At 50.7% G+C, this 13,298-nt stretch overlaps 1 protein-coding gene across 7 annotated transcripts in view; it reads left to right on the forward strand.

Moving 5' to 3' along the window:
* Positions 1-13,298, forward strand: part of RADIL (Rap associating with DIL domain) — a 71,717-nt gene that overhangs the window by 26,340 nt on the left and 32,079 nt on the right. For 4 of the 7 annotated variants that reach the window (XM_048868001.2, XM_075117593.1, XM_075117594.1 and 1 more), the window contains 4 exons: positions 3,600-3,916; positions 6,394-7,071; positions 8,794-8,831; positions 12,894-13,054. In XM_048868001.2, coding sequence (XP_048723958.2) covers positions 3,600-3,916; positions 6,394-7,071; positions 8,794-8,831; positions 12,894-13,054 — 1,194 coding nt within the window. Of the gene's footprint in view, positions 1-1,837; positions 1,860-2,043; positions 2,077-2,353; positions 2,477-3,599; positions 3,917-6,393; positions 7,072-8,793; positions 8,832-12,893; positions 13,055-13,298 lie in introns of those variants that run through there. The other 3 variants (XM_075117596.1, XM_075117595.1, XM_048868003.2) reach the window with 3 other exon arrangements.

Below are 13,298 nucleotides of genomic sequence, written 5' to 3' on the forward strand. Positions count from 1 at the left end.
CAGCTGTTTCTCTTTTTGAACTGCCCCCCCTTCCCCCTTCTTATATGCTTCCTTTTTTGTGCAGCAGTCTTTGAGTCCTGGGTGATGCCAGCAGAGCTCTGAGACTAGTTTGTTAGTGAAGTGTCTGCTGTAGATCCACAAAAGCATGAAATATTGTTTTTTGAGCAGTCCTAAGGCAAAGGCATCCACGGTTTGCCCAGCTGAGCGGCTGCATCGGCCAGTTGCCAGAAACCCAAGTGCAGATTGCAGTTGGTATAGACTCTTAGACTTTAAGGTTAGAAGGGACCGTCATGATCATCTAGTCTGACCACCTGCACATTGCAGGCCACAGAACCTCACCCACCCATTCCTGTAATAGACCTGTAACCTCTGGCTGAGTTACTAACATGCTCAAATCATGGTTCAAAGACTTCAGGTTAGAGACTCCACCATTTACACTAGTTTAAACCTGTAAGTGACCCGTGCCCCATTCTGTAGAGGAAGATGAAAAACCTCTAGGATCTTTACCAATCTGATCCAGGGGAAAATTCCTTCCTAACCCCAAATATGGAGATCAGTTAGACCAGTGGTCCCCAAATCGGGGGGATACAGAGAAACATTCATGGCATAGCAGGCCTGGGCCAGCCCTCATGGGGGGTGTGGAGGGAGCCCCGCTCTGCCCCCAGCTGCAGTACTGGCTCCCAATTCCAACCCCCGCCTGGGCCCCTGGCCATGGCTCCGTTCCTGGTCCTGGCCCCAGACTTGCCTCCAGCCATGACTCCAGCCTTGGCCCCCTTACCCCTGTCGACGTTTCCCCTCCTCCCCTCAAGCCATGGTCCCGGCTCCTGAGGGGGCACAGGCAGGGGGGGAACCCTGAAAAGTTTGGGGACCACTGAATTATACCCTGAGCATGTGAGCAAGATCCACTAGCCAGACATCTGGGAAAGAATTCTCTGTTGTAACTCAGATCCCTCCTTGTCTAGTGTCCCATCACCTGCCATTGGAGATATTTGCTGCTAGCAGTCACTGACGGGCCACATGCCATTGTAGGCAGTCTCATCACATACCGCCCCCGCCATAAACTAATCAAGATCAGTCTTGAAGCTAGTTAGGTATTTTGCCCCCCACTGCTCCCCTGGGAAGGCTGGTCCAGAACGTCACTCCTCTGATGGTTAGAAACCTTCACCAAATTTCGAGCCTAAACTTGTTGATGGCCAGTTTATAGCCATTTGTTCTTGTGTCCACACTGATACTTAATTTAAACTTAACTCCTCTTCCTCCCTGGTATTTATCCCTCTGATGTATTTATAGAGAGCAATCCTATTTCCCTTCAGCTTTCTTTTGGTTAGGCTAAACAAGCCAAGCTCCTTGAGTCTCCTCTTATAAAGTAGGTTTTCCACTCCTTGGAGCCTCCTGTTAGCTCTTCTCTGCACCTGTTCCAGTACGGAAGCACAGCCCGTGGAGGCCACGTCCTAACATGCGCTGCCCCGTCTTGCTCTGAGATGGCAGCGGGCCATGTTTCAGAACTCTCTCAGCTGTGTGGCCATCCCCTGTCCTAATCCTAAGGCATGTAAACAGTAGGGCTGATTTCTCCCCCCGCCCTCATCTACTTCATTTTCCCAGCAAAGGAGCGATAGTCTCAAAACAAACAAACAAAAAATGTACTTCAGAACCCAGAGTCGGTTCCTCACCAAATAAGGAAGGTGGCATTTTGGGTCTAACCTCGAGAGTGTCCCTTTAAGCAGCCGACTGCTGAGCTCGCCTCTCCAGTTCAGAGTGCTGCTCCATTCTGAACAGAGGGATATGGTTGGTGCCTCTCCGAGTGAGCTGGAGTTTGACTGAGTTCCTGCTGGGGAGAGCCTGTATTCTGCAGATGTCTGGTGCGTGGTCCAACAGCCCCTAGAAAATTGCAGGAGGAATCCAGAAGATGGGGATTCTTGCTTTTTGTTTTAACAACTCTGCTGTTGCTTTAAATTAAATTATGCTGTTGCATTAATCGTGAAACAGAATTTTGTAGACCCTTTCATTCTGCTCCTACGTTAATCAACAAACGAGCGTGCAGCCGACCTTTCTGCTCCTGGGAACCCCGGATGAAAGGTCTGAGGATTCCAGACAGCATTCACAACTTCTCCTGTTTTTCTTTTCCAGAACTTGTGCCCAATCAGTGATGTTTCCAGCATAGAGAGGGACTCTGGCATGCTGGCTTGTTTCTGCCGTGGGGAATCCAGTCAGGCTGAGCAGGACGGGTTTGGGTTTGGCCGTTTGGGCCTATTTATACACTAGCTCTAGTCCCCATTTGTCTTCCTGACAGCTCTCCTGAATTGATGCTTGTGAGAACTTAATTACAGCTCTGCTCTGCAGCAGGCAGGCAGGCAGGCTTTTCACTGCAGTCTGCAGGTCCTGGCAATCAGCGCTCACACCCCACTCACAGCCAGGTGCACTTAGCCAATGGTGCAGGGAGCAGGACCCTCAGTGGACCCTGCCTGCTGGCTGCATGGTAAGGAATGAAGCCCCCGGGCTGTCACTCTGCATTCTGGCCTTCGTTTGTTTTCGATCAGTGTATTTTCCACCTTGTGTGGCTCGGGCCAGCTGGTAAAAAGATGCTGCAGATTTGAGATGGATCCTGGCTGCTCCCAAGTAAGGTGGGGGAGGATATTTCAAGAGACCATTTTGTGGAGGGAATGGGAAGGCTGTGGGGTGGGGCTGGGAAGTTACTCTCATTGATTAGCAGGGTGAAGTTGGCTCCGAACTTGTTTGTATTTGCTTCCAAGAGCTAGTGTCTAGCCCTTAAAAGCTGCCAGTTCTATGGGTCCAGCTGCTCAGGAAAGAGTGGGGATTAGTGGTGGGGGTTGGGCTCGTTTGTTTTGGAGGGATACCGTCCCTTTCCCCTCCTGGTTCCTGAACGTTGTGGTGAGTTTCCAGGGGCTTTAAACAACATTTTGCTAATCCTCTGCAGGTCAAAGCTGCGAGAAGATGCTGGAGTTTTCATCTCCAGACAGAATATGACTCAGGGTCCTTTCTTAAGAACTCCTCTGCTGTTCAGTCTCGCAAGCGATGCAGCTATTTATGATGATTTAAATATGCTGGCCCGCTGGCTTGGAGATGGCAAATGACATAGTCCAGCTGCAGCCCCAGATTCTAGGGGACTGTAGGATTTTCAGTGCCCTGTGATCCTGGGGCAGGTGACAGCGGGTTCTGGGCAGAGTCTGACCAGGGGAGTACAGACAGGATGTAAAGGCAGTTTGTGTGATGTCTGGGAACATGTCTTTGCTACGCTAGGGTTCTCTTATGGCTCCATCTATGGTAGCAGCTGACTAGAAGGCATGTGTTTGGGCAGTGATGAAGGAGTGTCTGGAGATAAAATGGTGGCCCAAGGATTAATAGAATGAGAGATCTCCATGGCCCTTATTTGGCAGGGTGAAGCCAGGCCTAGGGAGTGAAAGCCGTGTTCAGAGAGCCCACACTTTGGTATCTGGGGCATGGCTGGCTTAGTTGCTGGCTGAATGTTGGTCCCAGGGCCAACACTCACTTTTGTTATTCCCCAAGCGGGACTGACAGAGGGCAGAAAGACAGGGCAGCTCTTTGCATGCCCCAGCACTGAACACTGCTCTCGTCCTTAGGCATTAATGCCCAGGCTCGGAAGCTGCAGAGGAACCGTGCGAAGGGCACCATGACCCTGCTGACGGGATGCAAGCGACACTCCACGCCACCAACCCTCCGACGCAGCGTGAGTGAGACCAGCCTCAGTCATGTGGGCTCTCTGGAGGAGGAGCAGCTCAAGAGACATTACTCCACGCTGCCCGAGACCATCCGCGGCCTGGAGAGCTCGAGGGATGGGCAGCAGGCCCCCACGGCAGAGCGGAATGGCAGCAGTGTGCGGTACTCCCTCTACCAGTCCCCTCACCTCCTACTCCTGCAGGGCTACAGTTACCAGCATGTAAGCACCCAGCCTTCCACTCTGTGAGGCTTTACTTACCTTGACGGTCTGTGCAGTCCCTCTACAGCCCATGCCATCAGCTCCTGACAGTCCCGGCAGGTGCCCTAGGTCCCGTGGGGAGGTGTGGGTTTTCAGACACTGAGATGCTGTATTGCGTGGCATTTGCTACTCTCCTGGAGTCCAGAGACATGCTCGGAGAGAGGGCTGCTACATCCCCTGCCTCAAGGGAAGGGGGATCCTGGCACAGAGATGCTGAGGGAAAGAACTAGCTTCTGCTAGTAACCCCGAGAGCCACTCTGGCTGACTGCAGTTGTGGCTTGCTCCTGCCAGGGGTTTTGAGAAAGAGTAGAGTTTTCTCAAACAATATTTAAGCAGATGTCTTGTCTCTTGACTTTGCTGCAAGGGCGCCTGCTTGTTTGGAGCATTGTCCTTGGCTCCTCTTAAAGTTGCGACTCTTTGGAGCCCTGGCGAAACCTGCGATTTAGAGCAGACATGGACAGGCGTGAGAGTCAGCTGCTCAGGTCAGCCAAGTCCAGCTTGCATCAGAGCCCAGGAATAAGGGTGGAGTGGGCACAGGCAGCCTGACATTAAGGTCTACCCAGAATATACAGGGTTTGCCCTTTGGGAATGTCCCATAAAGCACTATGGTGAATGCAGTGCAAAGCTGCTGCATTGTATAGTGTGCCGTAGGGCAGCATAATAAATACCATTGGGGCTTGGCAAAGGCACTCGCCAGGGGCGATCAGGGAACTTTCCTTGCAGAATTTAAGATTTCATGATTTAAAAAAAAAAAGCCTTCATGCGTGTGACAAAAACCTTCCTACTGTTGGCCCACACAGGGCTGTCTGCCTGAGTCTGCAGCCAGGCAGCCTGCAATGACTGGTAGCTCCAAGCTGCCTCCATTCGTTTCCATAGGGTGTTACCTCTGAAGCTGCTTTGTCACCGTCTGTGCCAATTTAACACCCCTCAAAGGTGATACGTAGATGGGTCATGTGGGCAATTTCAATCACTCCCCAAACCCAGCATGCACTTTGAGTACTGGCAGCGAGTAGGTCTCGTCTCCAGCTACTGACCTACTAGCTGGTTTGTCAAGGGTTGAATGCCAGAGTTTGCTAAGATTTCGTGTTCTGTTCTGTGGTAACACAGATCTTATAGTCCTTGCCAGCTGTTATTGTGCTACCTCTGCTTACTGTAGGGTGCACTGCCATCCTCTAGAACAACTGTTATCCCCATTTTACAGATCAGGAAACTGAGGCACTAAGCAGTTAAGTGAGCTGCCCCATGTTGACCAGCAAGTCAGTGGAAAAGTCAGGAACAGAGCCTTGGTGTTCTGGTTCCTTATCCCCAGTTTTAACCACTAGATCCCACTGCCAGTGCAAGAGAGAATGGGTCCTGCTCTGTCCTCACACATGGAAGTCAGTGACAGATGCAGTTGTGTAACTGAGGGCAGACGCAGGTCCTATGTGATTTCGTTTTTGCTGCTGCCCCTTTTGTAGTCTGAGAAGGGAATTGAGAGTGGAAGGTGGGAAAGAAAAAAGTGCTACAGAGAGCAGATGAAACCCACTGATCTTGACCTTGGAGAGAGTGACACTCCATTTATGTCTGAGTTCCAGAATGTCCCAGTTCCAGTTATGGGGTGACACAGAGCAGTGATTAGTGATACATGAACTCATTTGAGTTAATGTGAGAACGTGCTGAGGGCCAGAGCCACCCTGAGGGTTGACCAGCTGTATCTGCAGGGTTGACGTGTATGACTGCATGCTCTGTTAGTCACGCAGAGGTGGTAAGAGGCAATGAAGTGAATGTCCCTTACTGTTCGCAAACGAGCAGATGACACCAGATATAGTGGGGCAGTGCAGCATGTCTCCATCTGTTTGTTCCCTTTGCAATGCATCCTGGGAAAGATAGTTCGCTCATTCTGCATCCATCTACCCAAAAGGCGCTGTTAATCTTTGATGTCAATTACTGGCACTCATTATGCTGGAGTAGCTAGCCAACGTCAGAGGAATTGTAGAACCTTCCTCCCCAGCTGTAGTTAAGTGGGATGGAAGCAGGTTGCGCAGTTACTTGTGTAATGGTACCAAATGTATTAGCTGGTTCATGTATTGAGGCGACAGTCACAGAAGAGTTACATAGCAATTGCCGTGTAAATTGAGCCATTGCATGCTAATTGCTCCACGTCCTGTCTCTGGTAGCGCACCTCTCCTGCTGCATGAGTCACTGCTACGCCAACTCCAGGTATAATTTGGGGAAAGCACTGCAGTGTTTGGAATAAAAAATAGTCCTGCAGTGCAAAGATGTGTGTTGTGGGCACCCAGGGAACTGCAGGAGGCCACCGGCACGGCTGAGTCAAGACACCAGAGTGAGCGGAGAGAGAAAGCTATTTTAATGGCTTTACCGCCTGTCAGATCAAGTCACTTGCGCAGCTGCTCATGGCTCGTGCCTGCTTCGCTACCTGTTTTTATGCTTGCATCTAGGATAGCTTGGTTTACCTGCTGAACCGCGAGCAGCACACGGTGGGCCAGAGGACTCAGTCCAGCAAGCCCAGCATCAGCCTCTTCGCCCCGGACATCCTGCCCCTTCACTGCACCATCAGGAGGCTCAGGCTGTCGAGCCGCTCCCAACACCATTCGGAGGAGAAGCTGATCCTTGAGCTCATCCCGGGGGCCAGTGTGTCCATCAACTTCTCTGAAGTGGTAAGGACGATCGTGCTGCACCACGGAGACCTCCTGTCCCTGGGGCTTTACTACCTGCTTCTCTACAAGGACCCCACGAGGGCCCAGCCGCTGCCTGCACAGACACTGATGAGGCTGAGATCTATGCATCGAGCCTCGGACCCCGAGGCACCCGTGACCTGTAAGATGTGTGGCCGCCAGCTCAAGGAGAGGGGCCCCTCCTCCAAGAAGCACGGGCCCTCCCCCGCCGCAGGCCAAAGATCAGCCAGGAAGAGGCTGCAGCTGGAGTTTGAGCGAGCTGCCGAGGACGTGCTGGTGAGACGGATCGTGACCTTGATCGAGCCTGGGGGTGACGATCACAAGTTGACACCGGCTTTCCTGTTGTGCCTCTGCATCCAGCACTCCGCCACCAGCTTCGAGCCGGGCGACTTCAGCCAGCTGCTGCTCAAGTCCGCCAAGATGATTCAGAGGACAGTGTGGGTCAGTCTGTGAGCTTTCCCTCGGGGAGTCAGGGGACGGGGTAGTGCTGGGGATGCAGCAGGTGCTGTAGGGTCTCCGAATAACACCTCCTGTGAACTCGAAGCCTAGGGTGGGGCACTCAAACTTTGCCCAGCCAAGGGCCACACTGGTGGCTCCGGGGGCCCAAGGGCTGTGCTTAGCAAATCACCACCGTCCTTCCCTGTCACCCAGTTGGGCAGCCCACAGACACTAAGTCTCCGCTTGTGAGGCTCCGTCTGGATGTCTGCCCAGGCTGCACTTCTGGATTAAAGAGGGTGGCACCCCTGAGCCGCACTGTAGATCCCCATGTAATTCGTAGAGGCTTGCAGGCCTTGAACTATCTTGCGAGGGTCTGTTGATCAGGAGCCCACCCTGTCCATCAATCCGAGGTCTTGTCCCCTCCACTGCCACAGCGGTTTCAGAGATCCCAGGGGCTTGGGCTGAAGGGGCTGCTTGGTGTTGATTGCTGTGGTCAGAAGGTGCAAGGATAGGCCAAACTCCTATTAAATGTTTGATGTTCAACCCCTCTTGGGTTAGCTCTAATAACAGGATGAGGGGTAGCCCCTAGCCTTCCCCAGTACTGCCGCTCCTTTCGCAGCCAATGGCCTTGAAGCACAAACTGGAGGCTGAGTGGAAGGGCATTAGACCACTGCTGCCGTATGGGAGAGGTCTGGTTTTAGAGGTCGCTGCAGGCCGGAGTCATTGTTAGCTGTATGCCTGGTCACTGGGCAGGAATGCTAGCTACCGTACATCACGACCCTCCATGCTGCTGCCTAACTGCCAGGGAGTGTGAGTGGAGGAAATGCACTTGCTGTAACTGAGTGGAATCAGGGTCTGTACGTTTCCTCCCTGGTAGAGACCACCTCGTTCTCCTGCAGCGCGCGATGCCATTCTGGCCTCGTTTCCACCAGCCGTTGTTTCTCAGATACGGCTGCAGGCAGCCGCCAGCGTTTCAAGCCGTGCAGCCCGGCCCTGAGCGGGTTTAGGAAAACACGGTGATTAGAATGGCAGGAGCCTGACTAATACTGGTTCAGCTGCCTCTGTGGTGGCAATGTTGGGAACTTCGGGGGGAAGGATTCATGCAGATCAAAGCTTAGTGCTCTGCAGCAAATCAGAACTGAAATAACAGTCATTCCGGGGGGCACAGTGAGACAGACACAGGAATCCCAGTGGGCAACAGACCCTGAAATAAGCACCCGCATATTGTACCATATAAGGATATAGCTGTGTAATTATATTCTAGGCAATTGCATAGTTCCAGTCTCCCTTGTTCCTTCCCGCCCCATTCCTTTTTGTGCACTTGCAAAATATATTGTAATTATATTAGCAAATGGAGTGTGCTTGTCGCCATAGCACCTGTGCGTCATTTCCTTTTGTTTAACTGTCTGTGCAGAACAGCTGCAGTTGCTAGAAGGTGCGTTAGATACGGAGCAAGCCTCCAATAGGCATTTTAAATATAGTTTTTGGCACAAGAGAAAAAAAAATCGCTTAACCAAAGTTTTGCTCTGCCTTCCAATAAAGTGCAGAATAGCCAGCCCACTCGGTGTTCCTGACAAAACTATCCCAAGCTCCTGATGCAGATAGTACTGTTCCCCCTGGGTGTTTGTGTGTGTGTGTGTGTGTGTGTGTGTGCGTGCATCCCTGTCTCTCTCTGCATTATGGTTTTCTCATATTCGCTTATGTTCCCCCCCCCCATTATCCTAGGAGAAAACGAAAGAACTGGCTGAGAAGCAGTCCCAGCAGTAAGTATCACCTGTCTTTACTCTCTCTGCCTCCCTCCTGCCCCACTCCTGCTTCCTCTTATGAATAGAGAAAGAGCTGCACCTACGGGGAGAGAAATTGCCTGTGGAGTGACCAAGAGGGAAGTTCTGTAAAGAGCATTAGGCCAAGGCAGCATTGTTAATATACAGGCCCTGATTCAGCAAGGTGCCTCTGCTAATGTCTAATTTAGGTGGGGGCTTCTTGCTTGGTTCACCACCAGATGGGCGACATTTTTTTACACACAACTTTTTTTTGGCGAAAAATGTAAACTCAGCGACACAGGAACATTTTGTGAAGTCATGTCCGTTCTGGCGAATTGTTCGTTTAGAAAAACAAACAAAGAATTTGAGAAAATGCAAACGTTTTATATATTTTTTTATTTGCAATGACTTGCTGTTTCAAAACTTCACACAGCTCGACTCACTACCTTGCTGAAGCAAGGACATAAAGCTTTTAGCACCCCTGCTGTCCGTGCCCTTTATAAGGGTATATGGAAGGCACTGCTGTACTATGGCCAGGAGACAGCTAGCAGAGGTGCCTGCTGGCCTCACTGTATCCTCGCCCCTGGAAAAACCCAAATGCACTAGTAAAGAGCAATGAAAGGCCACTTTTTAAAAGCAGCTTTAGCCCAGCTTCTGATTTTGCAGTTGCATTTTTCCACCAGCAGTTAGTTGCAGCTGCAGATGCTGGCAGTCAGACATGCAGTTAGAGCACATCTGCACTTGGAGCTGGGGCGGTGATTCCCAGCTCAAGGAGACATACCCGTACTAGCTCTCATCGAGTTAGCATGCTAAAAATAGAGCGTAGCCATAGCAGCATCAGCGGCAGGAGGGGCTAGCTGCCCAGAGTGCGTGCCCATCGGAGATGCTAGGCGTGTACTTGGGGCAGCTCATCCCTTGAGCTACCGAGGCTATGCTCTGTTTTTAGCACGCCAGCTTGATCAGAGCTAGCACCAGTATGTCTCCTCTAGCTTGGAGTCTTACCCACAGCTCAAAGTGCAGACATGCCCTTAGATAGTGGAGTGCTAGCATTTGAGCCAGCAGAACTGGAGGCCATTGAAAAAAATGTAGGCCCTTGAAGCACAGCTGGTGGGTGAATAGAGACTTTCCTTTCATTGTTTTACTGAAACACCTTGGGGTTCTGCTATGTTTAACACACAGTGACAGTCCCCCAAAGAGCTTAAATAGACCAGCTCTCTGTACCCATTTCCACTCCTACCCTTGAAGTGACTTCACCCAAGGTCACTTACCAGGTCAATGGCAGAACTGGGAATTGAGCTGCAGTTTCCTGAGTCCCAGTCCTAGTCCTCGCCCCTAGCCACTGGGACATGCTGCACGTTAGCCCCTGTGACACACTTTTATACCGGGACCCTGCACATGCACACCCTGAAGTGATGTGATTCCTTGACAGTCAGGGGTTACATGCATGTGGACTGCAGGTGGATGCACGTTGTACATCCCACAGCGCTGAATGGGTTAATGGCCTCACTCCTTCCTGTGTTTATGCTGGATCCAACCCCAGTACGTCCCCCAGAGGCCTGATGTTGGCCTACTTTTCCTTACACTATTTTCCGAACATCTGAAGAGAGGAGTTAGTAAATGAATACTTCAGGACACTTGACTGCAGTGTTGCGTTTCCCCTCTTGTGTGAAGTTGTGCTGCTGTGTGTTTAACTCTTGCACGCTTGCAGTCTCGCCGTTCGTGCCAGCTATCGCCAGCAGCTGGGAAGCCCAGCCACATGCTCTTCAAACTAAGGTTGATATTATTTGATTTCTTCAGATTAAATGCGAGCTCTTCAAAAGTGGCTATTCCTTTGGGTGCCCCTCTTGAGGCACTCTGAGGGAACCTGATTTTCAGAGGTGAGTACTCTGCACTTTCTGAAAATCCAGACCCTTTTCAGGTGTCTCACAGGTCGGCGTCCCAAAAACGGCGGTCCCAAGACACTAGTCTCTATAGAAGACCTTGGCCCTGTGTATGTCTCAGACCCAGCGGAGGTGAGATTTGGGGAGCGTCATTTTAAAATTAGCCATAACAGATGTGAGCAGGAACCTTGGGCAGAGCTACCTCCTGCAAAGGGTAATAGCCGCATAGAGTATGGGCAGGGAAAGGGGATTACAGCAGGGGATATACAAGTTCAAGAGACTCTTCGGCTCTGCGTTTGCGGCTCCTTTTGTAGTCAGTGGCAGCGATGTGTGTGCGTCCAATGGCACTGAGCTTGATCCTGCCACATTCTGTGTATGGAAAGCCCGCTGATCCCCTGAGATAACCATGAGCTCCAGGGTGATAGACACACTTCACAGGGTTCTGAGGGTACCATACCCAAGAGTGAAGCTGTAAAATCCAGGGGTTTACTACAGGGCAGCCAGATGACTTGGTGCTAAGGAATTTCATGGGGGTATGGTAAATCACAGTGTGGTAAAGATAAACCTATCCATCTGTTACAGCCATGTAGTTCAGCTTCTTCAGTTTGGGTCTGTGTACAAGTGTTGGTTCATTATTGTGTTGTGCGAGCAATCCTATAAATGTGATTAGCAATGAAGCATTTTTGCCCAAAGTCCCTATTTTTTACTGGCTTAAAACATTCCTCAGAAAAATATCTTTTGAGGCTGAAATTCTTCATAGTTGTTCTAAAGTGAGCTTGTTTTATAAAGTTATCGGAAATCCCATCCAACCATTTTTGACATATAGCATGAAAAGTGTTTTGCTAGTTAAGAAATTTTCCAGATGCTTTAAAAAAATTTTTTTTATAGGCCTTTGGTTAACTCAAGAGGGTTGCTGCTCTCTGTACGGTATTCGGCCTCTGGACTGAGAGCCAGTCATCAGCACTAAATTCACAGGCAAAATCTCGGATGGTTGAAAACAGTCTCCTTAGCATTTGCAGTGCTATATAAAGTGCCTGATCCTGAGAGGAGCTGAGCGCTTTCAGCTCCCATTGACTCAGCGCCTTTCATATCAGGACAAAGTGTTAAAATAAACATTTGATCCAAAATTTGCCCTTGTCAAGAGCATTTTTTGCAGAAAGTCTTTTTCAGTTTCAGTGCTGCTTTAGTGAACTTGGGCTCTCCAGATTGGGGGTTGAGGGCTGCTGTTAATAGGGCAGGGCTCTGGGAAAGACTTTCAAGTGTGCTTTGTAGAAGCCTAATGTGAGACACCTTAAAAGGGGCTTGGTTTTCAGAGAACAGGTGCTCACCACTTTCTGAAAATCACGTGTCTCAAGTTGGGCGCCTGACATTCCCCCATCCCTTCCGAGAATCTTGCCAAGTCTTGATAACCCTGTTGAAGTGCAGTCTCCTCCAGGTTTTATTTTGACCCATCACTTTTCTCCTGATTTGTTTTTGTTTTCCCCAAACTCCTGTATCCCACTGGTGGCTGCCACTGCATCGTACCGCGTGACCAGGAGAGAAGGAATCATGTGACCTCCTTTATTGTTGTTGTTAATTCCTAAGAGCCTGGGAAACACTCGGCACCTTCAGCTCCGATTGAGGTTGCTCAGCATTTCTCAGGAGGTGCTCAGCACCTGGCTGTAAATCAGCAGGTAGGAGGTTCTCAGGACGGTTAGCAAATCACCGAGATCCAGCAGTTGGTCCCTGGGGAGCTGGGCTGTGGCGTTTCCACTGACCAGGGAACAGGAATCCCATTGCTGATTTGCAGCACAGGTCCCTCTTGTAGCAGCAGTATAGTTTCACAGCACATCGTAACCCCCAGGGGAAGCCAGCGGCTGGGTTTGGTTTGGGTTTGCTTTTCAAGACCATAATTCTTGTGCTGGCAATAGTCTGTGACTGTGCTCACTCTGAAACTTCTGAGTGTGCTGGGAGAAGTTGTCCGTGCAGGCGCAGGAGAGTCTAAAATACTGGAGTGTTGTCTGTGCTGCTGGTGTATCCATTTTTCATTCCCACTGGGACGATCCTGCATCGCCAGCCTCTGAGAGGGGCGCAAGCCTTTCCCGTAGCCAGGGGCTTCGTGCACACAGAGAGACTGCAACTGCAACCAGCTTTGTCCTGACTGGAGTCTGAAACTCTCCTCTTGCCTTCTCTGTCTCACCAGTCAGGATCCTGGATCCCTGTCCCGCTTCACCATCACAGACCTGGTCCCGGACCTGCAGCACATTCTCTTCTGGATGTCCAACTCCATTGAGCTCCTGTACTTTATCCAGCAGAAATCCCCCATCTACATCCAGAGCCTGGAGGAGGAGCTGGATGTCAAGGGTAGGACTCATGCTTCTGTATACTGATATGCCTCCTCAGTACAAAACTTCCCCTGCCGTATGCCCGTTGTGTGACACGTCAGGCAAAGGGGGCGCTGTAGCATCTAGCTGGTTTATTGGTGTTTTCCTCCATTGCTGCTCCAGCAAGGTACTTCCATCCTGACTTCAGAGACCACCATGTTGCCTCTGTCTCACAGATATGCCCTTCGAGAGTCTTGGGGTTTGTGGAAAGTAAGGGAACTTCA

This window comes from Caretta caretta, chromosome 10, assembly GCF_965140235.1.
Source record: "Caretta caretta isolate rCarCar2 chromosome 10, rCarCar1.hap1, whole genome shotgun sequence".
In the NCBI taxonomy this organism is placed as follows: domain Eukaryota; kingdom Metazoa; phylum Chordata; order Testudines; family Cheloniidae; genus Caretta; species Caretta caretta.